Source organism: Takifugu flavidus, chromosome 9 (genome assembly GCF_003711565.1).
Source record: "Takifugu flavidus isolate HTHZ2018 chromosome 9, ASM371156v2, whole genome shotgun sequence".
Lineage (NCBI taxonomy): Eukaryota > Metazoa > Chordata > Actinopteri > Tetraodontiformes > Tetraodontidae > Takifugu > Takifugu flavidus.
Window position 1 is genome coordinate 12,945,893 of NC_079528.1, and position 25,105 is coordinate 12,970,997.

Here is a 25,105-nt window from a genome sequence, read left to right on the forward strand (position 1 = left end):
AACATTCAGTCTGAGCCTTATATGGATGGTATCAGTGTTGTGTTTGTCTTTAGCCCCCACATCTATAAGCTATAAATAAAGAGAAAAACATGTGCCAGAATTTGAATAAACATTGGCAAACAAGAGTTTGAATCATAGTTTAACATGCTGTTATTTAGCATGTTAGCATACCAAAACCCCTGTTACTTAGCAACAGATAATGCTGCTAGTCTGGCTCCGTAGCTTTTATTTGCAATTATAATTTACTACATTGTAGATGGTGTTTACAAGAGAAATCGAATCTGTCATGTTGGGACCAGCCCTGGTTAAATAAAGGTTTCTAAAAACACTGTTGCATGTATGTGTTTGCAGTGGAATGTTTGAAGGCATCAGGCTGGATGATCGTTTCTTGGCCTGCATTCCAGGTCCAACACAATATGGTGGACGTGGGGCGCGTACGACTTCACTTGTTCGATGTGCTTGATGTGCACCATCCACTGTGCACCAGTGATGCCCCCCAAAATACAGGAAATGCGATTTGCTGTGTCATGGGCCCAGGCCTGCCACGCCTCTCGATCAGCCGTCTTCCCTCTCAGAGTGACATCATTGTCTTCTGGGGCAGCCGCTGTGTTTGGGACCGAGGAGGTGACATTTTGGTGAATGTGTAAAAAGCCACCGGTTGTCCTTTTCAGCAGGCGACAGGCTACTGGCCAGCCGTCCTCGGAGCTCGGTATGAGACCCAGATTGACACGGTCGGCGATGTCATTTAGATGAAGCTAGGGGAAAAAAAGTTTTTAAAAAGTATATAAAAAGCTCTTCACAAAAAAAGATGTTGTAAATCAAATACAAAGGATATAAGCCATGGACCTAATGTGTTTAATAAATGTCTAAAATAAATAAGTAATAGAAATAGAATTGTTTTTTTATTTCTCCAAATTAAAACACATAATGGCAACCACTAGAGGGCGCAGCGACTCATTTCAGCGTTGTAGTATTATTGGCGATACACATCGATGTTAACAATAGTGGAACATATGAAAATCAAATTACTTCTCTGTTGTCTCCTGGGTGAATGGTGCAGCGCTCAGATACCCTGTTGGTCACCAGGTTCTTCTGTAACGCTCTGAGAGCATCAGGATTCCACTCACAAGCGTGAACGTGTCGGGCCTTCGCATGTACCAGATATGGAAGAGTAAAGTAGCCTATTCCTGACAAAGATACAGTTAAGATGGCTACATATCAATATTTAAATCACTCTTATAATATCTTATTACTGAGTAACATCATGCCAAAGGATCAAACACCATATTGCATACAGTAAGATTTCTGCTATTTATTACCTTTTGGTATAAAAATAAAAATAATAGGGAGGATCAAACAATAATCTCACCTGCATACAAATCTACCACTGTTTCACCTCTGCAGTCAAACTGAGAGACACGGAGTTTCTCTGTTATATTCCCAGCCGAAAACATGCATTTGGTAACATCAAACTCGTACCTGAAGGCAACATAGTGCACCATTAACTTTAGATAATACATTACCATTATCCAGACTACACATTCTTAATATTTGTCTATCTGTGGCTGTGTCCAGTTAATAAAGACATTACCTAATCCCATTGTCGACATGCGTGACCCAGCTGTGTTCTCCCAACAGCATCGTCACTATCGGAGACCTAAATCCATCCTTTGATATTCGACTCATCTTTGCCAGACGCTTTGCACCAGTTGCTTTGGCCACAGAAGCCCAGAGCAGATCACCATCTAGAATAAAGGCTCATTAATGCTTGCACTTATCACTAGTGATAATTCTGAATTTGACAGGTTTGATGGCTGTACCAAACGTGTTCCACTGTGGAAGGGTAAAACAATTGTCCCCAAGCAGGATAAGGTCCCCATGCCTCTGGAAGCTGTGAGGGAGGTCTCTCCTCAGTTCCTCCGTCCATCCTTCACCACCGTTTTCCACAAGTTCCCGAAGCATTTGCTCTAGCTTATGAAAAGGCGCTTGTCCGCTCCTCTTTTTTGACTGCAGGGGAGGCTGAAGATGGGCCATCAATAAACACAAAAGGAGTTTATTAAAGTTTTGTTGTTTACTAAATGTAAACCCGATTTTTAGTTTTATTACCTGACGCCAAACAATTTCACAGACACTTTCTGAAGACACCATAGTCCTCAGAGATGGAAGATCAACTTGGGACAGACAGGATGGTAAAATGGGTAGAAGGACAGTATTGGCTGAGTCTTTCAACAAACGTAGATTCAAATCAAGACATTTGTTTGACTGTAAGAGTCGCCTGTAAAAAAACAAAAAAAATTTCCTGGATCCCGACTAACAAGGAACCAACTTACTCTTGGTTCAGAATTATTTCACAAAATGCCCGATTACCTGAATTGTTGTGCATGATGCTGAGACACACGAAGACAGGGCACAGTGTCCATTTGAAGGGAAAAATCTAATAAAATAGACTATATTTAAAAAGTTCCGTCCGCGAATGCTAATGCAGCTACATATAAGCGGAAACCACTCAGGAACCTCTCACGCTTGTTTCTACCCGGCATGTTATGAAAGACGGATTTTTCAATTCGTAAAACTTTATTGTCAAGTGGCAATATTACATCAGATTTAGCGTCAAGCTTTCCACTTCAGTGTGATGAAAATAATTGTATTTAGTGGATATTATATATTACTTAATTTAGGTATACATTACATTATCATTTGGGATTGGGTATAAAGACACTTTCAACAACTAATTATTTCATTGGGCATGTATTGATCGCCTTCTATCAATAAAAACAATAACAGTTACAAACTTATGATCAAAGATCAGACTTCACAATTTAGAGGACAGATCTTCATTTTGTTTTATTTATGTTTTATTTATTTTGGAAAAACTGCAAACAAAAAATGTATTGACATGACAAATGACAAATGTTTAATTCTTTATAAACTATTTATTATGATCCAAATTATTCTTTTAATTTAATCCTGGCCTTTTATAATTGTAGTCGGTGTGTGTAGGGGCTTTTGGTGCAGTATAGCTTTAGAAGAATAAAAGAATCAAAATGATCTTTTGTGTTTATAGATCTGCAGCTACAGATACATTTGGAAGTGCATTTTTAGATTGGTCAAAACATCACATGTGACCAACAGCCATGTGTCTACCTCTGCTCTATAAATCTAAGACAGACAGAGCTGTGAATGTTTACTCTCTGTAGCATTTATGGTTTAACTCTTCCCCTGTGCCTCCGATGAAGCAACATGTCTCTAGCAACAGGGAGGCTATAAAGACTACTATATGACGTGGTTGAGCAGATATTGAGCTGTAACCATCACCTTGTTCTTTACACAGAGGCAACAGTAAAACTATTTTACCTGCCCTGAACTCATAACAGCACAGCATTCAGGACACAAACAAGCATTAGAAAAGAGAACCGCCTTCTGTCCAATATTTACTGAATCACATCATGGAAATATACTTCTAAGCAAATGAAATTGCGTTTTTTGTGTGTCCTTGTTTACTGTTTCTCAGGTTTCAACTGACTGGGCTCAACAGTCCTCTGAACATAATAGGGAACAGAATGCTCTGACTTCTGATCTGAATACATTAGGTATTTGTTTCAAACTTTTCTACAGACCAAAAATATGACATTACATACACAAATACTGGAGACAGAAGAGACATTGAATATAGGACAGCGGTGGCAACAGTATATCCATCCTTTCATCAAACTATATCCATAGATGTATGTTCATAATGGCTTCATTAAAGATATTGCATCAGAAAATAAACAGTGCAAATCTAATTTGGTGATACACAGCATAAGGCACATGACATATGCAAGTGAATCAAGACCTCTCGGGAAACCCAGCAACACTTCTGGGACTGGTGCATAAAAATAATGAACATGCATCCTAGCAGCCTCCACAAACAAATAACATTATGACATATAATTATGGTATCTGAAATGAAGAAGGAATCGGTAAACCTCTCTTTTGTTCCTTTTTCCTTTTACCTGTCCTGCCCCTTTAAGATTGGATATTTCAATCTAGGCGTGTTCCTGCTGCCATTGACTAAAACAGAGCTGCGATCCTTTGGGTGGAGAAGAGATCACATCTGAAAGCTCCCAGCTTCCCAGTCAATACGGGCTCTTTTATTCTATTTTCCGATTTTATTTTTTTTACATTCTCGCGTCGCGACCAAGCGGCGTGGCCACGGTGTTGGGTGCGCGCACACGGAGCGGCTGGCCCGTGCGTCCATTTGGGGTCGGTCGAGATTATATGAATGTGAGTCGGTCAAGGTCCGATCTCTGGATGCAACAACCGCCGCAGCTGGATTACTGCAGGAAACATCTGCCTCCAGCGGCCGGATTTCTCCCGATTCCCCCCAACACTGAGCGGAAGGTGGGAGGGTTGAGACCAGGAGGCGCACGCTGCAGCGAGGAGCCAAAGTATGGATTAACAAACGCCCATTATGTGACTGCGACACTTTTCAAAACAATGCTTCAGAAATGTTAGTTGGCCCCCGCTCTCCTGTCGGGATACACGCGTGTGTGTTTTACAGCACAATAAAATAACAAGTAATTTTCTAAAGAAGCCGAACACGGGACGACATGTCGGCGGTGATGATAACGAGAAAGGTGCGAAAATGGGAGAAGCTGCCGGGAAAAAACACGTTCTGCTGCGACGGACGAGTGATGATGGCCCGGCAGAAAGGAGTCTTCTACTTGACCATGTTCCTCATCATCGGGACCTGCTCGCTCTTCTTCGCTTTCGAGTAAGCCCCCCTACCCCACCCTGGTCAAAATCCAGAACTTAATTCAAGTGTTGATAAGACATTGTAATAACCCAATATAACAAATTAACATCCTCATCCAACATTTAGGATACCTTATAATCATGATTAGAAGTATAAAAATGCTCTTTTTGTTTTCGCATGAACCAAATAAAATGTGGGTCTTTAGATGTTATAGGACTGTGACTTAAATTGGCAATAAAAATGGGCCAATATGACATATTTGCTTCAATGTCACTGATGCAATTTAGCATTTAGCAACTTGGGCCAGCAAATATTTAATAGCTGGCATCAAAAATAACAAAGTGCAGATGTAAGCTCTTGTTTGACGCTGCCAGCTTCACTGATTTTGAATTTATTCTCATTTTCTCTTGTTTTTCTTCTCGGTTTTATACCATTTATACCTCACATGCGTCCGTTTCCCCCATGCTGCTGAGTTCATTTTTTGTTGTTCAAAATTCAGCCTCTGTCAGAAGAAAGATCGACCGAGCTTGTTGAATATTTAATAAGCGCTGCTGTCCAGCAGGTCGGCCTCAGCCCAGTGGACTCATTAGCACCGCAAACACTGTCGGCCAGCGTTTAACCCCAAACCGTGCTGCACAGTGGAGCCAAGCTGCTCCCTTTCTGACTGTCCTCATTGTCTTGGTCGTACCAGTTCCTTCCCATGTTGCCCGACAACCTCAGGACAGTAATGTAGCCCCCCCGAATGCTGCGCTGCACTGCAGCGATTGTGCGCAACCCCCTGTGGAACAGAGCCGAGGGGAGAAGCAGCAGCTCTCACATGGTGCTCTTTAATGGCCTCCTGGTTTTCAGCCTGGACAGAGAGCTGTTGTGCTGCACAGAGCAAAGGAGATGTGATACTGCTCTGATGGAGCGTCCAGAGGAGGTATTCACCGACTGGAGGCTATTTAGTGCACGATGTTCATATTAGAGTGGAGCGTAATTGTGTCTCCTGGAGCCCCGGTGGTGGTTATTAACATGGAGATTAGATGCAGACGGGGGGGGGGGGGGGGGGACAAGCGCCTTTGCATTTACTGTTACCTGACATGAGGATGAATATCAGAGTTAAACCTCCCATAGAGGAGTTTTCATCAGGCATAGGCAGAGATTTGGTCAGCTCTGTCTTAGTGTTTGGTTGTCAGTTTGAAACTTTCTTCATCTCCACGGGATCTGTGGTGCTCAGTCAGAGGGACCTTTTTGGTAACCTCTCTGACCACGACTCTTCTCCTCCCACTGTTCAGTTATTCCAGCCATTCAGCTGAATCAAGAGTCCCGCTTGACCCGATGCTGGAGCCCTCTGAGCTCTTCAGACATGTTTTCTAGCTGTTGCTACAGCTCTGTCTCTGAGCTCTTCAGGCTGCTCGTTTGACCCCGAGGATCTCATTGTTGCTCTGATCTGCAGTACGAGCTGTAAGGCTTCATTTGGACAGATGTGACCCCTCAAAATCAGGTCCAATCCATTTATTTTAACACAGAAGGACTCTGGCGAGGATAGAACCATCTCAGAGCCGAACAAAAGAATGAATGACCATCCATTAACCGCATTTTGATGAAAATTATTGATAGATGAGCACATTTGTACTGATGTTTACGGGTTTAAAATGCAGTAATTTGTTATGTTTGCTGTGGAAACATTTGGAAATAACACTGACCCAGTTTCTGGCCTGTCCTGAAAAACACTAGTGGTTAAAATATAAACATGATTTTTCTAATTGGGCACGAGCCAGTACAAACCCTTCTTTCATTTGTTGAGTAACAGTGATGTTGCATTTTTCTACAATCACTCAGTCGAATTCTACATTTTTCAGGTTGGTGACGCTGATAGGCCGTCTGTGTTAAATGGAGTTGTCGCCTCTGGAATGTTCAGAATCAAATATCCAACCTTTTTTTAAATCAAGGAAGTGGTTTCCAGAGAAATCAAATAAAAGTATTGTTTGTTGAAACAGCAACAATAAGAGCAAAGATGCTGAACAAAAGCAACAGTGGAGGGTGAAGAAAAAGACCAGGAAGTAATCATAAGTAAAAAGAGTCATTGTTTACCTGTTTACTCAGGCGCACCCATGCACGGAGTCCCTAAACAGTCACGTGGGGCAGTGCAGCGACACTTTCAGGTGGTGACGGAAGACTTTTCAAACCTTTGCATCTATACTATAAACTGATTTTGTTAGCTATGTTAGCTGTTACATGCATGGCAACCAAAGTTCAAATACAGTAATTTATACAGCACTCATATCCGATAAGGTGATTTAATGAATTATAAACCCACATGTTAAATTAGTAATAAAGAGAATCTGTCGCTACCTGGTTGGAGCAGCTTTGTGCACCTGTCCAGGTAAAGCGGTCTTTGCATTTAGTTCTCCAAAATTGTAAATAATAGACAGAAGACGGCGCAGCAGCGCTGATTGTATGGTTTGTGTGTACATGCATGTGTAAATGTGAGTAACCATATATGGAGGTTGGCTGAATGGAGGAAAATTGGAAGAGGACAGTGAGTCATCTGTGTGTCCACCCAGGGTGCTGACACGATGCCAGAGTAGCATATGTGTGCGCGACGTGTCGGACCCCCGCGTGTTCGGCCAGTGTTGTGGTGCCGAATCTCTTCATGAATGTTGAGGTTCCTATGAAGACAGAGCAGCTGCGCTCCCGTGTCTGACGTCCACCGCGCGTCCCCACCCTGAGTGCCTGCGGGCCAATCAGAGCACGGCTGCCCGGACGGGCAACAGCTTGATTTATGTCCTGATCGGAGCGTCTGCTGCAGATACTGTAAGAGGACTCCACAGGCTTTGTTCTCTGGACGCTCCCTCAGATGAGGAACAGGAACCGTTGAGGCGGGAGGTTGTCTTGGGCTTCTGCCTTTCTCACCTGGTCTCTATCTGGTTATTTTAAATATTTGGAAGAATGTCCAGGTCTGGCTCCAAACAGCTGAATTATCATTACATTTAAATGCAATCTGTGATGTAACAGATATAATCCTAACTTTAATCCCAGCGAAACGGTCCGTGTGTCCGTCTCTCTCATCTGGCCTCTGGTAGGTCAGTATTGCGTAACCAAGGAGGCTCATTTGACTCCCTGATTGTCCTCTTGTATGTTTATTATTATATATGAATCCAGAGGAGTTGCAGATGCTGTTGTAGGTGCCCGTGAAATGACCCACCTGGATTAAATTTGGAAAACAACAAATACAAATATAATTGACAGGCTGCAAGGTCCTGCTCCCAAGATGCAGGTTTATACTCTTTACTGTCAGTCTCACTTTGATTTTTTTGAATTCAGACTCTCCTTTTCTCTCTTTTTGTCCAACTTTTAAGTGCAGCAATTCTTGAAAATGGCTCACAAATGGCTCTAAAATGGGTTTAATGGTAATCCATCAGATTAGATGGGCTCCATAATTCCCACCACCTCTAAAACCAGAGAGGAAAGAGATGAAGATCTTTGGTTATTTACAGAATTTCAAACACTTTAATCCAGGCGATCGAAAGGGTCCTGGGAATGTTTTTATTGGGCTGCAGTTACGTACTGCAGAATAATCTGCCTCTGCCTGGACGTTTGCGTGATGGACGTTACTGAAGCCCCCATAATCTAGTTATGGTGTGACTAATGCTCGTCTGCAGCCGATGCTGCAGCTTTCAGTATTCTGTGACAGGTGTAAAGTGCTCGACAAAGGCAAAATGTTGTGACTCTCTCACAGGTGTGACACAGCGTAGAAAATCCACCTTTGACACAGATGATGGGATTATTAATTTAATAAAATCTGTTTTATCCTTGAGTGTGTGTCAGCTACAGCTAAGAAAGGAAATCCTGCAGTCTGAACGCACACACACACACACACACACACACACACACACACACACACACACGGAAACTTTTCCACACACCTTCTATTGAGTTCTGTAGAAGCATCATCAAATCAAGCTGATTATTCCTTCTTTTCCAGCTGACGAAGCCATATGATGAACTAAATCACAGGACATTTTATTTGTTTTTAATTGTGTTTGTTTGTTGTCGTAGCCGAGCACCGATGCTTCGGGCACATGGGCCTAAATGAAGTAAATAAGGAAGGGGGGGCGACGTGTGTTGGTGGCCTGATTGATCACCTCATTGATAAAAATGACTTTCCCACACGGAAACGGGACCTGATTACGTCCCAGTTTTGCCCTGTGTGAATATCCGTCATCATCCCGCTCCTCGACAGCGGACGAAGCGTCCACATCCGGGAAGGATGTGGGGACTTGATGGGAAACGGTGATAGAGTGCCCCTCAAATACCTCCCAGGCATGATTGCAGGAATTAGACCTGATCGACTGACTGCCTGCTCTGCGTCTGAATCCACTTCTGAAGGTTCAGTGGAGGTTTCTATTGATTCCATCTCTGCTCTCCATTAGTGGGGAAAAGGCCCTGCAGAGGAGCGGCTCACACCGGTCCGGCAGGTTTCGTGCGTCGTGTCAGTGTTGTGGTATGCCGACGTGCCTGATTCATTTACATACTGAAACAGCCACTTGTCCTCAGTCACCCAGTGCTGACGGGCACCATTATATTCAGCTGCTTCCTTTGTAAACTTTAAGCCAGAAATGTGGCTTGTTTGTATCTATTGTATGTAATTATTTGGCAAGTCCTGCATTATTATTTTTTACATTTTTATTTACACTGCTGAAATGCAGTGACCTCTCGAGGACAACGTCAAATAAACCCAAGTTCTTTAATAAATCCTTCTAGGAGTGATAATAATGGGCAGACTCGTGTCTTTTTGCAGCGGTGAAACATCAGCTTCCATGAAAACGCTGCTGTTTTTAATGTATTGTGAGTCACGAATTACTTATCTGGGCAAATATAGAAACGGCTGGTCAATAATTTACAGAGGTTGCAGTGAAAACAGGTTGTCCGTCAGGTTTGGACGGGGTGAAACTCTGTATCGTGTTGTAGAGCAGGTCAGGAGCTGCTGTCCTCAGATTATGGATTATGGATATATGATCTCGTCACCTGAGACAGAAATGGAGCTGCTGTTGAACTATGAGCGCACGTGCATGGAAGCTTTTTCTGCCTCTCCTGCTGCCGTTACAGCTGCTGAGCAGCCGGCCGGGTTTGCTGATGGCGCCAATATCAGCACCCTGGTCAAATAGAGGGATAGGCCTCATCAGGCAAACGGTGTGAATAGTCCAGTATAAATAATGATTTAAGAGCGTTAGAGCTTAAAGTCAAAGAGTTTTCATCATAAAGTAGCTCATTTTGACCCTGGCCTGATCACAAATATCACAAAAAACATCATAGAACTCACTGAACTGGCTGCCTCGTGGACAGGAGGTTATGATCAGGCTTTTGGGTTCAAATAGAGATTATATTTCACATCTCCAGTTGATGTTTTTAGTTATATTCTGGAAAATATAAATGTATGTTATTGTTAATATCCGTCATTACTTTTTATGATTGCCTGTTTTGTTTATTAAACCTTGAATGAGAGAAAAATGATTAGTTATTCAATCAGTGTGAGCTGAAACACAGTCCAAACCTAACTGGGAATTCTCATTTGGTGGCGTCAGCTCGCCACAAACGCAGCCTGGCTTTGGCCAACTCTTCCCTTCTTGTTTTATTGATAGTTTCTTCTCATCTGGGGTCTCCTAAAGGCCGTCGCTGTGATCGGGGAGCGACTGTCGGTGTGGTGGATGTCAGCAGTGATGCCACCTTCTACTGGGGTGTCCCAACACCCTTCAGTGCCAAAACACAAGACATTGAAGAATGTGAATCCCAGACTGGGTCATTTCCTCCACTTCCTTCCTGCCAACAAACAGAGGAAGCCCCTTGGTATCATTTTCTCCGCACTGACAAGAAAGAAGAGAATTATTAGACTGTGTGTCTACGAAAGGGAGGCGCTAGTTACCCTCTTGTTGTCTATCTCTGCACATCAGGCCACAGGCTGCGCTCCATGCTGATGAAGTCATACTCCAAGCAGGTCTTTGCAGTATTGTGACCTTTTTTCCCACCACAAAGCTGTTTTCTCCTGTACTTCTGTCATTTCTGCAGGACAAAACAGCAAATCATTAAATAAGTGTCTTACCGCCTTTCCTGTGCCGTTAACTCTTTTCCCCCTTGTGTTTCAGATGCCCGTACCTGGCTGTCCATCTGTCCCCTGCCATTCCGGTCTTTGCTGCCCTCCTCTTCCTCTTCGTCATGGCCATGCTGCTGAGGACGAGCTTCAGCGACCCCGGGGTGCTGCCACGGGCGCTGCCAGAGGAGGCCTCCTTCATCGAGATGGAAATCGGTGAGTTCCAGAAGGATTTTGAGGAGAATTCGAAGCTTTTGTCCCCTCAGTGTGGCTTTGACACAAGATTTTATTTCTCCTCGTCTTTAGATTTTGGTGTAACTTGTGGTGCTTAAACACAGCTTGGAGATGCTTTCTTACGTTCGCTGTCTCATTCCTGGCTGAATTGATTCTGCTGAGCAGCTCTGACCAACAGGGCAGCTGCGCTTCTTGATTGACAGCAGGAATTTAAGGAAATTTAAATTTCCCTGCATTATTACAGAAAGACTTCCCAAATTGACAACCTTAGCAACGCTGATCAGGACTTTGAGCCTGTAGAGAGGATTTTTTTTCATTATCTACTTATCTTTTTATGATGGGTAATCTTCTTAAGCACTTTTAACCCATCTTTCTTGTACATTCAATGCTAGAAACCAGAGATCTCTGGGATCATAAATGGTCTGTGTGTGTGTCCTTTGGGTCTGCTGCGGGGGCCCTGCTGTCAACACCCCCACCCACCTAAAGTTCCCAGCCATTCTCTCTAATGTTCCATATTCCCAGAGCTTTCTGTTAAACATTCCTACTCTATGCATGTCATATGTTAAAGTCTTCTCGCTAGAATACAGTGGAATAAAACAGTTTAGCTAGGTTTTTTTGGGCAACATTAGTATCATAGCAACAATCCAGAGCAATGCCCATTTTTAGCATGTCTCTATATTTAGACTTAGATTTTGATTCCAGTTTAATATTGAGTTTAAATGCTGACATGAGCCACACCTGACAGATCCTCTCCAGTAGATCTAATGTGATGCTATAGTAGCGTTGTGCTAAATGGTGGCTGTAACAGGTATCAGGCAGTCGAGGAGGAGATCTGGGTTTGCTTTTTCCATCAGATTCTGAGGCGACAACAGGCATGAAGATGATGCTGTCACTGCCTGTGCCTGTTAGCAGCTGGTCCCAGGAGGGAATACTAATACAAGGAGAGGCATCCTCTTGGAATAGATAATGCCACTAACGGAGGGCCTTTCTGCCCCAGGGAGGGGCATCAGTTCCACAGTGATGACTCATTAATTTGTTCTCTAAAGGTTTATCCTGAAGCCTCTAATCCTCCATCCTGTATTAAAACCCTCACAGATTACACACATTTTTATATAAAACATAACAGTTAGTTTTGTACGAATCGTGGGGATTTTGGTTCATGCATTATGATTATGCCCCAGATCCCCCTAACAGATTCATCTGCAGACGGTCAAAGGTAGAAACACCGCTGCATTTCTATCTGGTTTTGTAAGATCTGCCTCAGAAGAGCAGCATCCTGTCAATCATTCAAGTCAGCAGCGAGGAGACACAAACGCACCATCGTATTGAAGTGTGTCATGGACCGTGTTTACAGAGGCCGCCAACGTGAACGTCCCGGCTGGACAGAGGCCGCCGCCCCGAATCCGCAACGTCCAGATCAACAACCAGATCGTCAAGTTGAAGTACTGCTACACCTGCAAAATCTTCCGGCCTCCTCGCGCTTCGCACTGCAGCATCTGTGACAACTGTGTCGGTGAGGAGGCTCCTCTGAGCCGCCGTCGGCCTTTTTAGCTTTAGAAGACGATTCACAAAGTTTGACGAGAAAAGAGAAATGCGAGCTGGATTTAGTGAGGGCAAAATCTGCCGCGACGTTATTTACCTGCAAACAAATAGGCCAACAACCTGTGAAGTGTGTGTGTGTGTGTGTGTGTGTGTGTGTGTGTGTGTGTGTGTGTGTGTGTGTGATGCTGAGGGGAAAGAGGCTGAGATCGTAGACAGCGGAGGCTCAGTGAGAAAAAAAATGCTCCGTCATTGTGAACACTAGTTTATCTGTGCTCAGCTGTTGCATGCTTGCATACCTACACGCATGCATACATTCACACACATTCATATCCTTGTCCTTCTATCTTTGTGAGGACTTTCGTAGGGCTAATGTATCAAATGTATAACTAACCCCCCCAAACTCTGACCTAACCTTTGTCAGTAGACTCGGTGTTTTGGTACTCAATAGGTTGCATGTATGAAGAACACATTCTCACACACACACACAGACACACACAGATCAGATCAGCCTTCTTTCACTACAATCCCCCCCCCCCCCCCCCGGCCATGATTGGATCAGTTATAATCAGAATGTGCACCGTGTTTCCAAATCCCAGCTCATCTCTGTATTTAGTAAATTATTGATTTATTCTGAAGAACATGAAACAGGATATTGATCAGATTTAGAACATTTCTTTTCTGCTGGAAGCATGTCCTCACAAAACCAGGCGTTTACAGGAAACTGCCCTTTGATCGTCAGCAGAACTGGCTGAAGAGCACTAACGAATCATTAAAGGTGTTTGAGGCTTTTACACCTGAACCGTTCTTCTCCCCCCCCCAGATCGATTTGACCACCACTGTCCGTGGGTGGGCAACTGCGTGGGCAAGAGGAACTACCGATACTTCTACCTGTTCACCATGTCCCTCTCCCTGCTCACCATTTACATCTTCACATTCGACATCGTCCACGTGGTCATGCGTGAGTTTCCTAACACCAACCAAGCAGAATTACTCCAGAACTAATAAAGTAGAGTTTTTTGTGTTTCTTTAGAGAAAATGTTAATGTGTGTTTGTGCTTCGTTCACAGGTTCAGTTGATAACGGCTTCCTGAACACTTTAAAGGAAACGCCTGGAACATATCCTTTAAAACACCATCCGATCTATTTTCAGTACAATTCCTAGAATAGACAGCTGAACAGGATGTTTTATGGATTCTAATGTTACATTTTCAGCCTTCCAACAGTGATTTTTCTAATTATAGCTTAGCATCTAGCCCAGACAGCCGATCAGGCTTTGATTTCTTGTTAAGTGAGTTCCGTTTTTAGCATTTCCAAGCCAATGGTTTTCTTTCAGGACCTGTTTAAATGGCGTCTCCTTGCCCCCACTGAGTGAACCCAAAATACCCTTTATATATTTACCTAAAACAAGAATTATTTTAAGCCCTTTTGTTGCTTTTGACAGTTTGTACAGTGAGAAATGTTTAATGGTTTAAAGGGCTTCTGGATTTTTGGTGGTGAGGACCACCACAACCAAGGTTGCGTAATATCTTGAGAACTGTTTCCTCGCTTGCCGTTCCCTCGATTAACATCCTTGTCAGACACAGAACATCTGTCGCTGTTTTCTTAACCACACTTCACGGTGCTGGAGCTCCTGGTTTGCTTCTTCACCCTCTGGTCGGTGGTGGGTCTGACGGGCTTCCACACCTACCTGATCTCGCTCAACCAGACCACCAACGAGGATGTAAGCGCACCTTCAGTGCCAGATTGTTATTACTGTCAGTTTTATTTGCACCTGAACAATCCAAGATGGTAAACAATGCAGGTTAACCGTTAATCCACCATCAATGTCTTGCTGTCAAAGTCCTCCCCCCTTCATTAGATGCAGATAAGATTAGCATGCAGAAAATCCTCACGTGTGCCTGCATATGTGAGAGTTTAGATGGTTGGCTGGGGTGTTAACGGGTTCCAGTCTGCTGTCAGCATGAAGTGTAGCTCAGAACTGTAAACTACAGAGCGGTTTCCTTGACAACAACACTCCCTCACACCGCACCAAAGACAGAGAGCTGCTAATCTGTAGCCTGTTAACGCCAACGTTACCTGCTGACCATGTGAATCTGTAGCTTGAGTATAATACACACTGCTTTTTACATCAGATGTTCTCCTCACACTCGTGTGTGTGTGTGTGTTTGAATCCAGGTCAGATGAAACAAATGTGACACACTGTCAGGCTGATCTAATGCCGGCGCGTGAATCCACGCCGGCGTTTTTTTCCAGCAGCGACGGCATTAGCGTTAGCATTAGCTGTATTGGAGACTTTGTTAGTCCAAATCTGGGAAGCAGAGAGCAGCATCAGCAGCTGCAGCGATGGGAGGTTCTAAAGCGCTGAAAGCAAGAGTGTGCACTCCTGCTTTGTTGTAATGATTAATTTATAATTCCTCTTTTTCCCTCCTGTGGGACGACTGGCCTCATTTTCCCCATTTAATCAGCGCTAAAGCTGCGCACCTACACCGGAACGCTGCTCCAGGAGTTGAAGCCGTGGCCGTGGGCCCGGATGTTTCAGGATCTGTTATTGGACTAATAATAGATGCATCGATACCTGCAGGGGCCGGGCGCACTGCCACAAATACGTCTGGGGAGGGGCGGGGGGGCTTTGACGAGGGAGACATAAATGGTGGAATAGGAGCAAACAAGGGAAGGCACCTTGAGTGTTGCATTGCTGCTCCACACACACACACACACACACACACACCCACACACACATACATGGCTGCAGAAGTGAAATGCCTTATGGGTAGACTGCTGACCTAAATCTACTGCCTGTTTACTGTGGTTTAGTTAAGAGTTTAGATATTTTTTAGACAAACCTGACTGTAAACTGGATAAATGTAAAAAAAAAAAAATCAATGAGTTAAGGTTATGATGTGTAAATGGTTTTCTTTTTCAGACATTTCGATGGTATGGTAGTTTACTAGTTTAAATCTCAGTAAAAAAAAAAAACATAAATACATTAAAACAAAACCTGTTTATGTTTTAATAGCAAAACTGGAATGGAAATGCATTTTACATGTGCAGAACCTTCAATTTTTGAAGTGGGAAAAAAAGAAATACACTAAAGGGGAAAACCACTGTATAACCTATGGTTTATGCTTTCTGTTATCTGTTAAATAAAGGTCATGCAGGACAACAGGAAAGTTAAATTCATTGCTGCGTAAATGCTTTAAATCCATTTTTGTTTTATTTTCAACTGGATTATCAAAATGGAAATAAAACGCTTTGTCCATTTTGTTCATTAGGCTCCATGAGCTAAACCAGGGATTGCTGAACGGGATCTGTAAGGAGGTCACAGCAGTCCTGTGGGAATAACATCTAAAAATAGAAGTCTGCTTTTGAATAAGCTGAACATAGACATAACCTTGTAAAGATGGATGTTGGTTTTGTGGAGTTTGTTAAGCCAGTCATTAGACCCATTAACTTTGTGGATTTTTTTTACCCAGATTAAAGGATCCTGGTCTGGAAAGAACAGGGTCCAGAACCCGTACAGCCACAAGAACATCATCAAAAACTGCTGTGAGGTGCTCTGCGGGCCAACATACCCGAGGTGACGTCCTACAGTGATGAATAACGCTTCTGTCGCCCTCCCGAGTCGTCTCGCGCTGATTCACGAGCAGGACGCAGTTAGTCACTGTTTGACTTTTCTCCCTTTCCAGCGTCCTGGACAGAAGAGGACTGATGCTGGAGGACATATCTCCCTCTGTAACACCTGCTGCCCCCAGCAGCAGCAACCCAACGCCACAAACCACGGTGAGCGAAGCCAGACCACTCAGTGTGGAGACACTACTTACAGTTACACACACACACACACACACACACACACACACACACACACAGAACCCAATTCAACTAAGTGGAAAATGCGTTCTGTTCTGTACGACAGACTAAAGCAATTAAAGAGAGTGTTTCTACCTTTTGAGCTTTTTTATATTGCTAATATATTCCACGACACCAGGATATATTTATGTCATCATCTATTAATGCTTAAATGCTCTCTCTATGTTTTTTAACAAGGCAAACGCACGTCGCCTTCGTCTAAATTATTATTCCTCTTTTAGGGTCCAAGTTGATAAATCATTTATAGAATCACCTGAATAGAATAGAAAGCCTCTGGGACCAGACGTTGGTTTTCATAATTCAGTTAATTACAAATCATGTGGTTCCTCCTCTAGAAGCAGGTCTAATCCTAATTTAACATCCATTTGCTGTGACAACATGGTAAATATGTTTACAAGATTAAATAAACTTGATCCCCACCCCTGTGCTTGATCCATTTTGATCAAACTAGGAGTCACGTTGAAAATAGAACTCTCCTCTTGTTGAAATCTATAAAGTTAACAGCAGAAGAAGAATAAGCTGGTTTGTTTGCTGTGTCATTTTTATGAAACTGGCCATTTTCATCCGCTGTCATCAGGCGGGTGTTTTGGATTTATGTGGGCCAAATATATTTAGCCCTGGGAGCTCAACTTGGGCCTTGTGATATTAATAATTAAACCTACTTGTTTTAACCTTCAGCCACAGAAAAGAACATGAATGAAATTTCTGCCCGTACCTGACAAACTAAAATCCACAGCCACTTCATGAGCAGCATTTCTGACTATTTTCAACCACGTTAATCAGCCGCTGACGGCGTTCAGGCCTCTGGCGATGCTTTGCTGCAGCGCCGACGGCTCCCGGTGCCTCTTTTCAACGCGCTGTCCTCTGCCTGCAGAAAACCACGGCTCCGCTCATACCCAACGAGCACACGCCTGATGACACCCACAAGAGCATCGCCGCGTCAGCGGAGGAGAGCCCCTCCCCCAGAGAGGAGCGCTCGCCTGTCTCCAAGGTCCCGCCTCTGGCTTCGCCGGAGACAGACGCAGAAACATCCCTCGCCAAGGACAAGGCCCATTAGCTGCATGCTGGGGCGGCTCCTGTCTCAGCCCCGCCCACAGCATCCTGCCCGATCAGGGAATCCAAACATGAATTATCGTCGTCTGGTTCTCGCCCGGGCGACTCCTCAGTCTCCCCACCCTTCACCCCCCCCCCCCTCCCCCCGTTGCAGCAGGCGAGCGGCCTCGGCGGCAGCTGCAGAGCTGTTTGACTGACTCTCACCCCTGCAGTAATTTAACAGAAATGTCAGCAGTTCTCTATCTCCTGAACACTGCATGGAAAAATACAGACAGGAAAGAACCTGTAGACACGGGAATAAAAAAAGGGAATAGAAACACTCTGCAAGCGTACGCATCCCCGCACTTGTAGGCTACTCCCTATTGTCAGTATTGTGTTTGTTCTTTATTTAAGATTGACATTTCCTGTGGCGGGCCCGTTTGAATATACTCCCTGCAAATGTCTGGCCAAGGCAATATGACTTGTGAATATGTATAAAGTGAGTGTTGTGTGCACATTATATGCCCTATGCAAACTGTGAGAAGGCTGGAGAAGCAGCTTCTTGAGTGAAGTAAGAAGGGTGACGAGCGTACGTGCGCTGCCCAGGCAGGGTGAGGACACGCACATCCGATGCTGAGAAATCCCAAAACTCCTTCCAGGCAAGTCAAAATCTACCTTGTCTTTGTATCGCTCTATTCACTACTGTCGCTCCAAGATGCATCCTTGCCTGTCCTTCCATTTTTTTTACACATATATACTCAAAGATGTTGTGTGATGTTGGTGCTCTTAGGTGAATGACCTTTCTTTAGCCACCACCCTGCATACAGATGCTTTTCCAGAGTGCCAGTGTGTGTCTGTGTGTGCGGAAAAGTCTGACTTCTGATGATATTAGACACTAGAGACACAGTGCCTTATCATAGCAGTTGCACTATGGGATGCAGCTGAAGTCGACCAACAATGAAGACATCCATCCCATCGAAAACGGGGATGCGCCCTCTGGAGCCAGTCTGGAAGGTCACGTTTGGGCTTGTGGCTTCCGTGCATTTTTGCAGATTGATCGTTATCGTGTGGGCGCGTGTGCACGTGTGGCGAATTTGCAGTCAGAGAAAAACAGGTTTAGCTTTAGGATGAAGACTCAACATGTAGGAAACAGCTTGTCTGACTCCAAAGGTTCTTCCTCAGGTACCTGTGAATGCTGATTATGTGATTGGTTGTATTAACACCTGATTCTTGTGCACAAAAAGATCATCCTTTGGTTGCATTTGAATACACTAACAGTGATCATGATAAATGTAGTGTGGGACTTTAAATGTGGAAGACAGTAAATAAATATCCAAACTTTCCTTTTAAAAGGATGGCAAAGGCAGAAACTCTGCTAAATTATATAGAAATAATGTTTTTGAAAACATGACGGACTCGGGAAATTTGCGTTTGCACAGACAGGTGTTATTCAGTGGCAGGTGAAACAAGGATTCCTTTCGTTTGAGGAGAGGTGCTGAAAACCTCTCAGCCAGTTGGTCGGTTTAACGATGCAGCCGGAGCTTCCAGCGGAGCCCGTCTTCCTCGGAGTGTTCTCGCTTTTTCTTCTGAACCGCAACAGTTCTTCCCACAGCCGCCCGAAGCCGTTCTGGGCGACCGTTGCCTGCGGGCTCATTGTCGCAGAGATTGATCCTTTTTGTTCAGACGTCTGTGCATCAGAGTCGGACAGTTGGTGTGTTTTTAAGCCGCGGGGCGCTGCAGGGGGCCAGCATCCGCACAAGCGCGTTCTTGGTAGTTAAACAATGGTAGCTGATAGGGAGAGTTTGTGACAGTGGTTGTGTTGTAACCGAGACAAGAGTCGGTGTTTGTGAATTAAACTTGCGTAGAAATATTCATATTTCAACAGCTTTTCTCTGCCCAAAAGGACTTCTTCTTTACTTCTGTTGGAATTAATAGTTGCAGAGGGTGGAAAGACCCCATTATGACGCCATACAGATGCCTGAACCATTTCTTTATTTGGTATTTGTGCTCACGTTTGTTCAGAAAACTGAGTTGCTCCCGCTTTCTCGATGACCGTTTCAGAAAATCCAAACAGGTTTCGCTTTAAAACACTGTAAATGGGCATTTTGAGCATTGTTTAGCTCATAGCAGCGTACTCTTAATAATATCTTAAGCAAATCAGGTAAGAGTTTCCACTCTTTTACTAAAAACAGACAGGTCACCACAGGAAGAGGCTGTAAAGGTGTACAGTATTGTTTCCGTGAAGCATAACTGAGAAATATTTTCTTTTTTTTGTATATTTGATTCTGAATCACTGAAGGCCGGCATTTGAAGTTCAAGCTGAACATTGTGGAATTTGTGGGTGGACATTATTCTAGTGTATTTAAATCTCTGTCACCGAGAAGCAAGAATGTACGCGGTTGGTGTTCCGTAAAAGAAGGGATGCTTGTGGCAAAAGCTGTTGTTTGAAGTTTTCCAATTCTTTTTCCTGGTGATTTGCAGCCGAGCTGAACTCTTGTATGCGTGATTCCCGTGTTAAAATGCCACGCTGAGGTCAGACGTGAATGCTCTGATAAATCGATTACATAATCGCATTATGAATAGAGATAGTAATATGCCGTAACATTGATGGGACTCCTGATTTGTCTTCACTTTGTTTAGTATCAACACTGTGAAAATATGTATTTTATTCGGTTTTCTTCACTTCTTTTTACATGATCATTGTGTCTGGTAAATAAACAGTATCGTCTTATTATTGGACTTTTTGAGGTTTTCTTTTCCATGAGGAAAAACACCTACTGTCAGTTTAAACTGCAGTTTTTGATCAGCTGTGCCTCTAAAACTCTTGAAATATTAGAAATTTTCCCTTAATTGCTAAATATCAGGCTTTTTTTCTCAACAAAATCTCCCCGGAAACGTTTATTCAGTTTCTATTTACAGCGTAAATCACCATATTGTTCCTCAAAACACCACAAATGAGTCAACCTGGCCATTGAATATAAGTTACATAAAAAAATATTTTACATTCATGTCTACACAACATTCATAGAAAAATTCAAGCGTCTGTCAATGCCTCACTAGAATTCTGGTCCATTGTCCTATCAAGCAAATGCACTGAGTTTGTCACCTCTCCATCCAGCTGACTGGGACGCTACGGAGCGTTTAAAACCCTTAAACCTCCAGCTACACGAGTCCACAGACGGTCCCCCGCCGCTCCTCAGGACCCTTCGTCCAGCGTCACCTCCTCCAGCTGCTCCTGCACTGCGACCAGTCTTTCCTCCACTCGCTCCCCTGGTTCCTGCTCCTCCATCGGCCCCTCTTTGTTCGCCTCCTCACGAAGATTCTCTGAACTCTCAAAGCAGCCTGAATCTCGCGGGTGTTTGGAGTCTCTGGATTTGTCCTCTTCTTCTGGCTCAGAGTCTTCTTCAGCTAGAAAAAAATAAAATGAAGCAAATCAAGTTTATAAAAATTGCGAATCTAAAAAGCACCAATTACTACCAAATTTTAAGTTCTGTCAGATGATGATTTAGTAACTTACAGTCTCTCAGCAGTTCGGAAGCTTTCAGGATCTTGGAGCGTTGCTCGGGGTCGGTGATGTTCAGCTCGTTGAGGTGAGGCTCCTTCAGTCCTGCAAAGTCCTCCAGGTTTTGGAAACCGTGCATGAAGAGCAAAGAAGTCAGCTCCTGCAACACCAAAGAACATGATCACCTATCCTGTAAACACCAGCGACCTCCCTCCTGCAGAAGCTTAATAAACTCACACTTAGTCCCATGTTGTCCAGCACCTCCTCCAGGGTTTTGGGTTTGGACTTGTCTTGGCAGGTCCTGCTATTGCGATGTCTCCTCCTGGCTGGGGGGCTCTCATCTGGCAGCAGGTTGACGTAGATGAACTTAAAGGAGCCCACTTTATTGTTCAGCTTCCCAGTCCAGGTCCCCACAGGGGGCTTCTCAATGATGTAGATGATGTCACCTTTCTGTAAGACAGGTGATGCAAGACTTCACTGACACAAAACCAAAACTGAACTGTCGTCATCAGTCTCTTCCAGTAAGCGGATGACGAACATGAAGCAACTGAAATCCCCTGATGACTGCTGCCCTCTTGTGGCGGTGTCAGCAATTGCAGCGACCAGCCCATCTGTCCATTATGGTTTGTTAAAGTTTTTAAATGATCGAATAACCAGTTAAATCCCAACGGATCGCCACAAACTCTTCAACACGCATGACTATTACAACAAATGTAACAAAAAAAAAAACTAGCTTTGAATTCGGTCTCAGCAAATGAAAAAATGGACATTTTATGCATGCTCTTTGGGATTTCACAAGTTAATGTTGAAACTAATCTTAAAAGTGAATAAAAAAGCATTCGGTATGAAATAATGTGATAGTTTCTCTTCAGTATCGACGTGTTTGTGCCAAACATGAAGTTTCTAAAGGTTTATCTGTCTCAAACCCTTTTCAATAATAATCAACGATGCAATGTTTCACTGGCTTAACAAGATCCCTGCAGGAAAGACTTGACAAGACTCCAGAACATCAAATCAGGCACACTGAAGAAGATATAACTCCTCAGCCGGGACCTACTTGAAGTTTGAGTGACTCCACATCGTAGGGGCTGGGAGTGAAGTCGGTGTGGACCAGAGCGCGCCCACAGAAAGGTCCACTGTAAGAGTTCTCCTCCAGCCTCATGCTGTCCCTCTGGCTGTAGCCACTGTCCAGACTCTGTCTGTCACCACCTGCAGTGTCACAGTAGTAGAATTTCCATTTTTCTGTCTACCTACATGTATGCTTGCGTACTTTAGGAAGTATGAGCCCGCCTATTTGAGATTTATAGGGTTAGATTTTGGTTTTTCATGCCAAAATCTGTTAAAACTCCCAGAAGTCTTCAGACTTACTGCTTGAGAGCTGCCGGGTGAAGGGGCTGTTTGTGGTGTCCTCTGACTCTGTGGAACACACAGATGTCCTCTGCCCAGAGTTTAGATCTGGAAGCACATCTGAGACTGGAGACAGCTCGTCGCCGCTGTCACTCTGCAAACATGGAGGATCCGTTAGAACTCAACTCTGTTAATTGAATAAATACTTAAGATTTTGTCCAGCAAGTGCTTCTATCTCAACGCACCATTTGACTCATGTACTGCCACCACGGTAAAACAATTTAAGACTTACCCCTTCTTCAGCCAGAGCCTTCTGTGCCAGCTTGGAAGTTTTGCGCGTCATTGTGCGCGAGATAACGTTGCGCCATTTCTTTCCCAGTTTGTTCCCACTTTTCATCGGGTCCTCTGGTGCACCGGCCACCTGCCATGGAAGCAACGAAACCCTCAGTTTTGAGGCTGAAGGCACTGATGCCTCCAAAACCATCAGCTCTATCTCCTCTGAATTTAAAGATAGTTTTAAAAGAGCGGAAACATTTGCTGTTTCCACTGTCTGACTCAGAAAGCTCTTCGCCTGACTGCTCTTAAGAACATCCTGTCTGTGAGCTGCTGTCATCTGAGCTTTTGTGCAACACTTTTCAGTCTTACTTCCGCTATTTTCTATTTGCCTCTTAACTGTAAAAAAGTCTGTAATTTAGTGTTTGACAATCGTCCAGGCGTGAAACACTTGTACCAGTACAGCTCTGCTCTCTACTTGACCTTTGTGAACTTTGGTCTCCCCCCAGTATGGCGAATATGGAACAATTGAAAAGAATATCTGTGGGAAGTCATATATGGGAACTTCTTGACCAATGATTATATTACAGTTCTGCTTCCACTCTTCTGCTGCTACAGATGTTTGTGTGTTTTAACGTGCTTGTTTGGGAGCCACTTACATTCTCCTCCAGCGTTATTTCCTTTTCTGACGCCGGAGAGGTGGGTTTGCTCTTCATGAAATCTTTAAAGCTGCTGGATCGTTGCAGAGAGAGCTGGAAACACACAGAGAATAGATGATTTTGGATTGTCCAGGATGAGAAAAGCTTGTCAAGGATGGATGGATGGATGGATGGATGGATGGATGGATGGATGGATGGATGGATGGATGGATGGATGGATGGATGGATGGATGGATGGAGGATGGATGGATGGATGGATGATGGATGGATGGATGGATGGATGGACGGATGGAGGATAGACCTCAAAAAGCATATCACTGTCTAGCTTTTGCCAAAACCTACAATCCTATTTCTTTTTGAGAAAAAAAAAGTTTGTAACATTAAATTTCAAGTTTTCATCATTTCCAAATGTTTAAGTGAGGTAATTCTCAGCTGGAAATTCTTCATCTAAATCTCGTTGGGCTGTGTATAACGCTTCTTGTGTGCTGTTTCGAAAGCACAGGAAATGGGTACAACTTGAGCAACTGCTGACGCCTGATTGTTGCAGACATCCAGACAGGGTCGGCTGCTTATCTGTCTTTGCATCTGTCACGTTGCTGAACCCCCGCTAACAATGGAAGCCTAGAGTCACACGCACGTCTTCACATCAATCGACAACCATTTCTTGTTCAGAGCGAGGCCTCTTTCATTGTTTATTTCCAAAAACTGTTAAACACACAGCTGAAACATCGGCAGCCGCGCCACCTGTTGGCAATCTGATAGAATAAAATCATTTGAAAAGCACAAGGAAGTTACGTGTCTGACATCCTGATTGCTGCTGCTGACGGTTCTTGGTTAAAGAACTCGCCTACCGAGAACTAACAGGGTGAGATGAGCAAAGAAACCTCTGCGGTTTTCTCTGCTCTTTGTCAGCACAGATAGAAACCAAGCGAGCGTTTGCTATAGGAGCACCAAACCTTCCTGTGCCTGTGGACAGGGGGAAAAAACCCACAAAGCCTGTGGTGATTCAGACTCTGGGAATGAACCACACTCATAGATCTTCTCTGATTCTATGGAAGGTGCTGAGATAGTTGGTAAAGATACAGCATGTGAAGCACTGAAGGTCTAAATGAGATTTATATGTGTTTCTGGGCACATGGGTTTGCTGATGTTTGCATTAACTCAGCAGTAAGCACCCTGCCTTGTAAAGATAGTGAAATATTCAACACAAACATCAGTGGCTTCAGGTATTCAACCATCACCATGGATCATATACGGAGGACCCAGATCTCTGGGCTGAGAAAACGGTTGTTTTAAGTTTCCGCGAACACCCCGATACCTCAGAAATTAGGCTTACCTTCTTCTTCTGCGCCTGCTCCTTCTCCGAGGCATTAGAAGGCCTTCGCCTCAACATCTTCTCCCCCAGTGGTCCTAAGATTTTCCCTGGTCTGAAAACAGCGAGAGCGCGGCGCCGGTTGTTGTCACAGTCTGAACTGTCGGCTTAAAAAAACATGTTTAGAGGAAGACACAGCTGCACACGGCTGCAGCCGAAGGAAGCCTGTAGAAGGAAGTCACGTGGTGTGGAAACTAAAATGGTGCAAACACAAACCAATGAGGTTTGTGCATGTATGCTAGGATCCTTCTGATTAGGTGAGCACTCAAGAAAGGAAAGCCTTAATTCACTCCTGTGTGGTCACCTCACTCCTCTTTGTTGGGCGTCACCCTTCCTAAGAGGACTGGGTCCACCTTACCATCTGCCAAAACACATAGAAATTGATTTTAATTCCTTTTTTTTATGTCTACAGTGGCTTTGCAGTGACCAGGGGAGCTGACGATGAGCTTCATTATGGTGCAGAGGTG

At 44.0% G+C, this 25,105-nt stretch overlaps 3 protein-coding genes and 2 long non-coding RNA genes across 9 annotated transcripts; 1 reads left to right on the forward strand and 4 right to left on the reverse strand.

Moving 5' to 3' along the window:
* Positions 1-209: 209 nt before the first annotated feature.
* Positions 210-2,528, reverse strand: trmt12 (tRNA methyltransferase 12 homolog). Of its 3 annotated transcripts, none has more exons than XM_057042933.1 (7): positions 2,368-2,528; positions 2,107-2,171; positions 1,821-2,019; positions 1,592-1,745; positions 1,370-1,479; positions 1,030-1,187; positions 210-755 (listed from the first exon to the last, which is right to left on the reverse strand). In XM_057042933.1, the coding sequence occupies exons 1-7, from the start codon at positions 2,381-2,383 to the stop codon at positions 369-371; spliced, it is 1,089 nt and encodes a 362-aa protein (XP_056898913.1). In that variant the 5' UTR covers positions 2,384-2,528; the 3' UTR covers positions 210-368. The 3 variants fall into 3 exon arrangements, with proteins under 3 accessions (XP_056898913.1, XP_056898912.1, XP_056898911.1); XM_057042932.1 differs by having other exon boundaries at positions 1,030-1,181; positions 2,107-2,275; XM_057042931.1 differs by having other exon boundaries at positions 2,107-2,275; positions 2,368-2,527.
* A 1,509-nt stretch (positions 2,529-4,037) lies between these two features.
* Positions 4,038-20,224, forward strand: zdhhc9 (zinc finger DHHC-type palmitoyltransferase 9). 3 transcript variants are annotated; one of them, XM_057042929.1, is made up of 10 exons: positions 4,038-4,430; positions 4,574-4,756; positions 10,867-11,027; positions 12,400-12,558; positions 13,408-13,545; positions 13,654-13,700; positions 14,202-14,306; positions 16,060-16,163; positions 16,273-16,366; positions 17,237-17,507. In XM_057042929.1, exons 1-10 carry the CDS (start codon positions 4,261-4,263, stop codon positions 17,366-17,368), a joined length of 1,293 nt encoding a protein of 430 aa, XP_056898909.1. In that variant the 5' UTR covers positions 4,038-4,260; the 3' UTR covers positions 17,369-17,507. The 3 variants fall into 3 exon arrangements, with proteins under 3 accessions (XP_056898909.1, XP_056898908.1, XP_056898910.1); XM_057042928.1 differs by having other exon boundaries at positions 4,041-4,430; positions 17,328-20,224; XM_057042930.1 differs by having other exon boundaries at positions 4,041-4,756; positions 17,328-20,224.
* On the reverse strand, positions 8,500-15,158 carry LOC130531131 (uncharacterized). Its single transcript, XR_008952020.1, has 3 exons — positions 14,197-15,158; positions 10,647-13,695; positions 8,500-10,543 (listed from the first exon to the last, which is right to left on the reverse strand). It is a non-coding gene; the product is annotated as an uncharacterized LOC130531131 (long non-coding RNA).
* LOC130531133 (uncharacterized) lies at positions 15,569-17,480 on the reverse strand. The gene is made up of 2 exons (XR_008952021.1): positions 16,874-17,480; positions 15,569-16,399 (listed from the first exon to the last, which is right to left on the reverse strand). It is a non-coding gene; the product is annotated as an uncharacterized LOC130531133 (long non-coding RNA).
* sash3 (SAM and SH3 domain containing 3) lies at positions 20,106-24,829 on the reverse strand. Its single transcript, XM_057042934.1, has 8 exons — positions 24,603-24,829; positions 23,267-23,359; positions 22,627-22,755; positions 22,356-22,488; positions 22,045-22,196; positions 21,225-21,437; positions 21,003-21,147; positions 20,106-20,893 (listed from the first exon to the last, which is right to left on the reverse strand). The coding sequence occupies exons 1-8, from the start codon at positions 24,657-24,659 to the stop codon at positions 20,682-20,684; spliced, it is 1,134 nt and encodes a 377-aa protein (XP_056898914.1). The 5' UTR covers positions 24,660-24,829; the 3' UTR covers positions 20,106-20,681.
* Between the last annotated feature and the right edge of the window lie 276 nt (positions 24,830-25,105).

Coding starts and splice junctions, on each gene's coding strand:
- trmt12 (XM_057042931.1), bottom strand. CDS start 2,420: ATGGACACTGTGCCCTGTCTTCGTGTGTCTCAGCATCATGCACAACAA. Junction 2,020..2,106: donor GTGAAATTGTTTGGCGTCAG/GTAATAAAACTA, acceptor GCCCATCTTCAG/CCTCCCCTGCAGTCAAAAAA. Junction 1,188..1,369: donor AGTGGTAGATTTGTATGCAG/GTGAGATTATTG, acceptor TATCTTTGTCAG/GAATAGGCTACTTTACTCTT.
- zdhhc9 (XM_057042928.1), top strand. CDS start 4,261: ATGAATGTGAGTCGGTCAAGGTCCGATCTCTGGATGCAACAACCGCCG. Junction 4,431..4,573: donor CGCTGCAGCGAGGAGCCAAA/GTATGGATTAAC, acceptor AATTTTCTAAAG/AAGCCGAACACGGGACGACA. Junction 13,546..13,653: donor CATCGTCCACGTGGTCATGC/GTGAGTTTCCTA, acceptor CTTCGTTCACAG/GTTCAGTTGATAACGGCTTC.
- sash3 (XM_057042934.1), bottom strand. CDS start 24,659: ATGTTGAGGCGAAGGCCTTCTAATGCCTCGGAGAAGGAGCAGGCGCAG. Junction 22,756..23,266: donor AAATAACGCTGGAGGAGAAT/GTAAGTGGCTCC, acceptor CTTCCATGGCAG/GTGGCCGGTGCACCAGAGGA. Junction 21,148..21,224: donor TGGACAACATGGGACTAAGT/GTGAGTTTATTA, acceptor TTGGTGTTGCAG/GAGCTGACTTCTTTGCTCTT.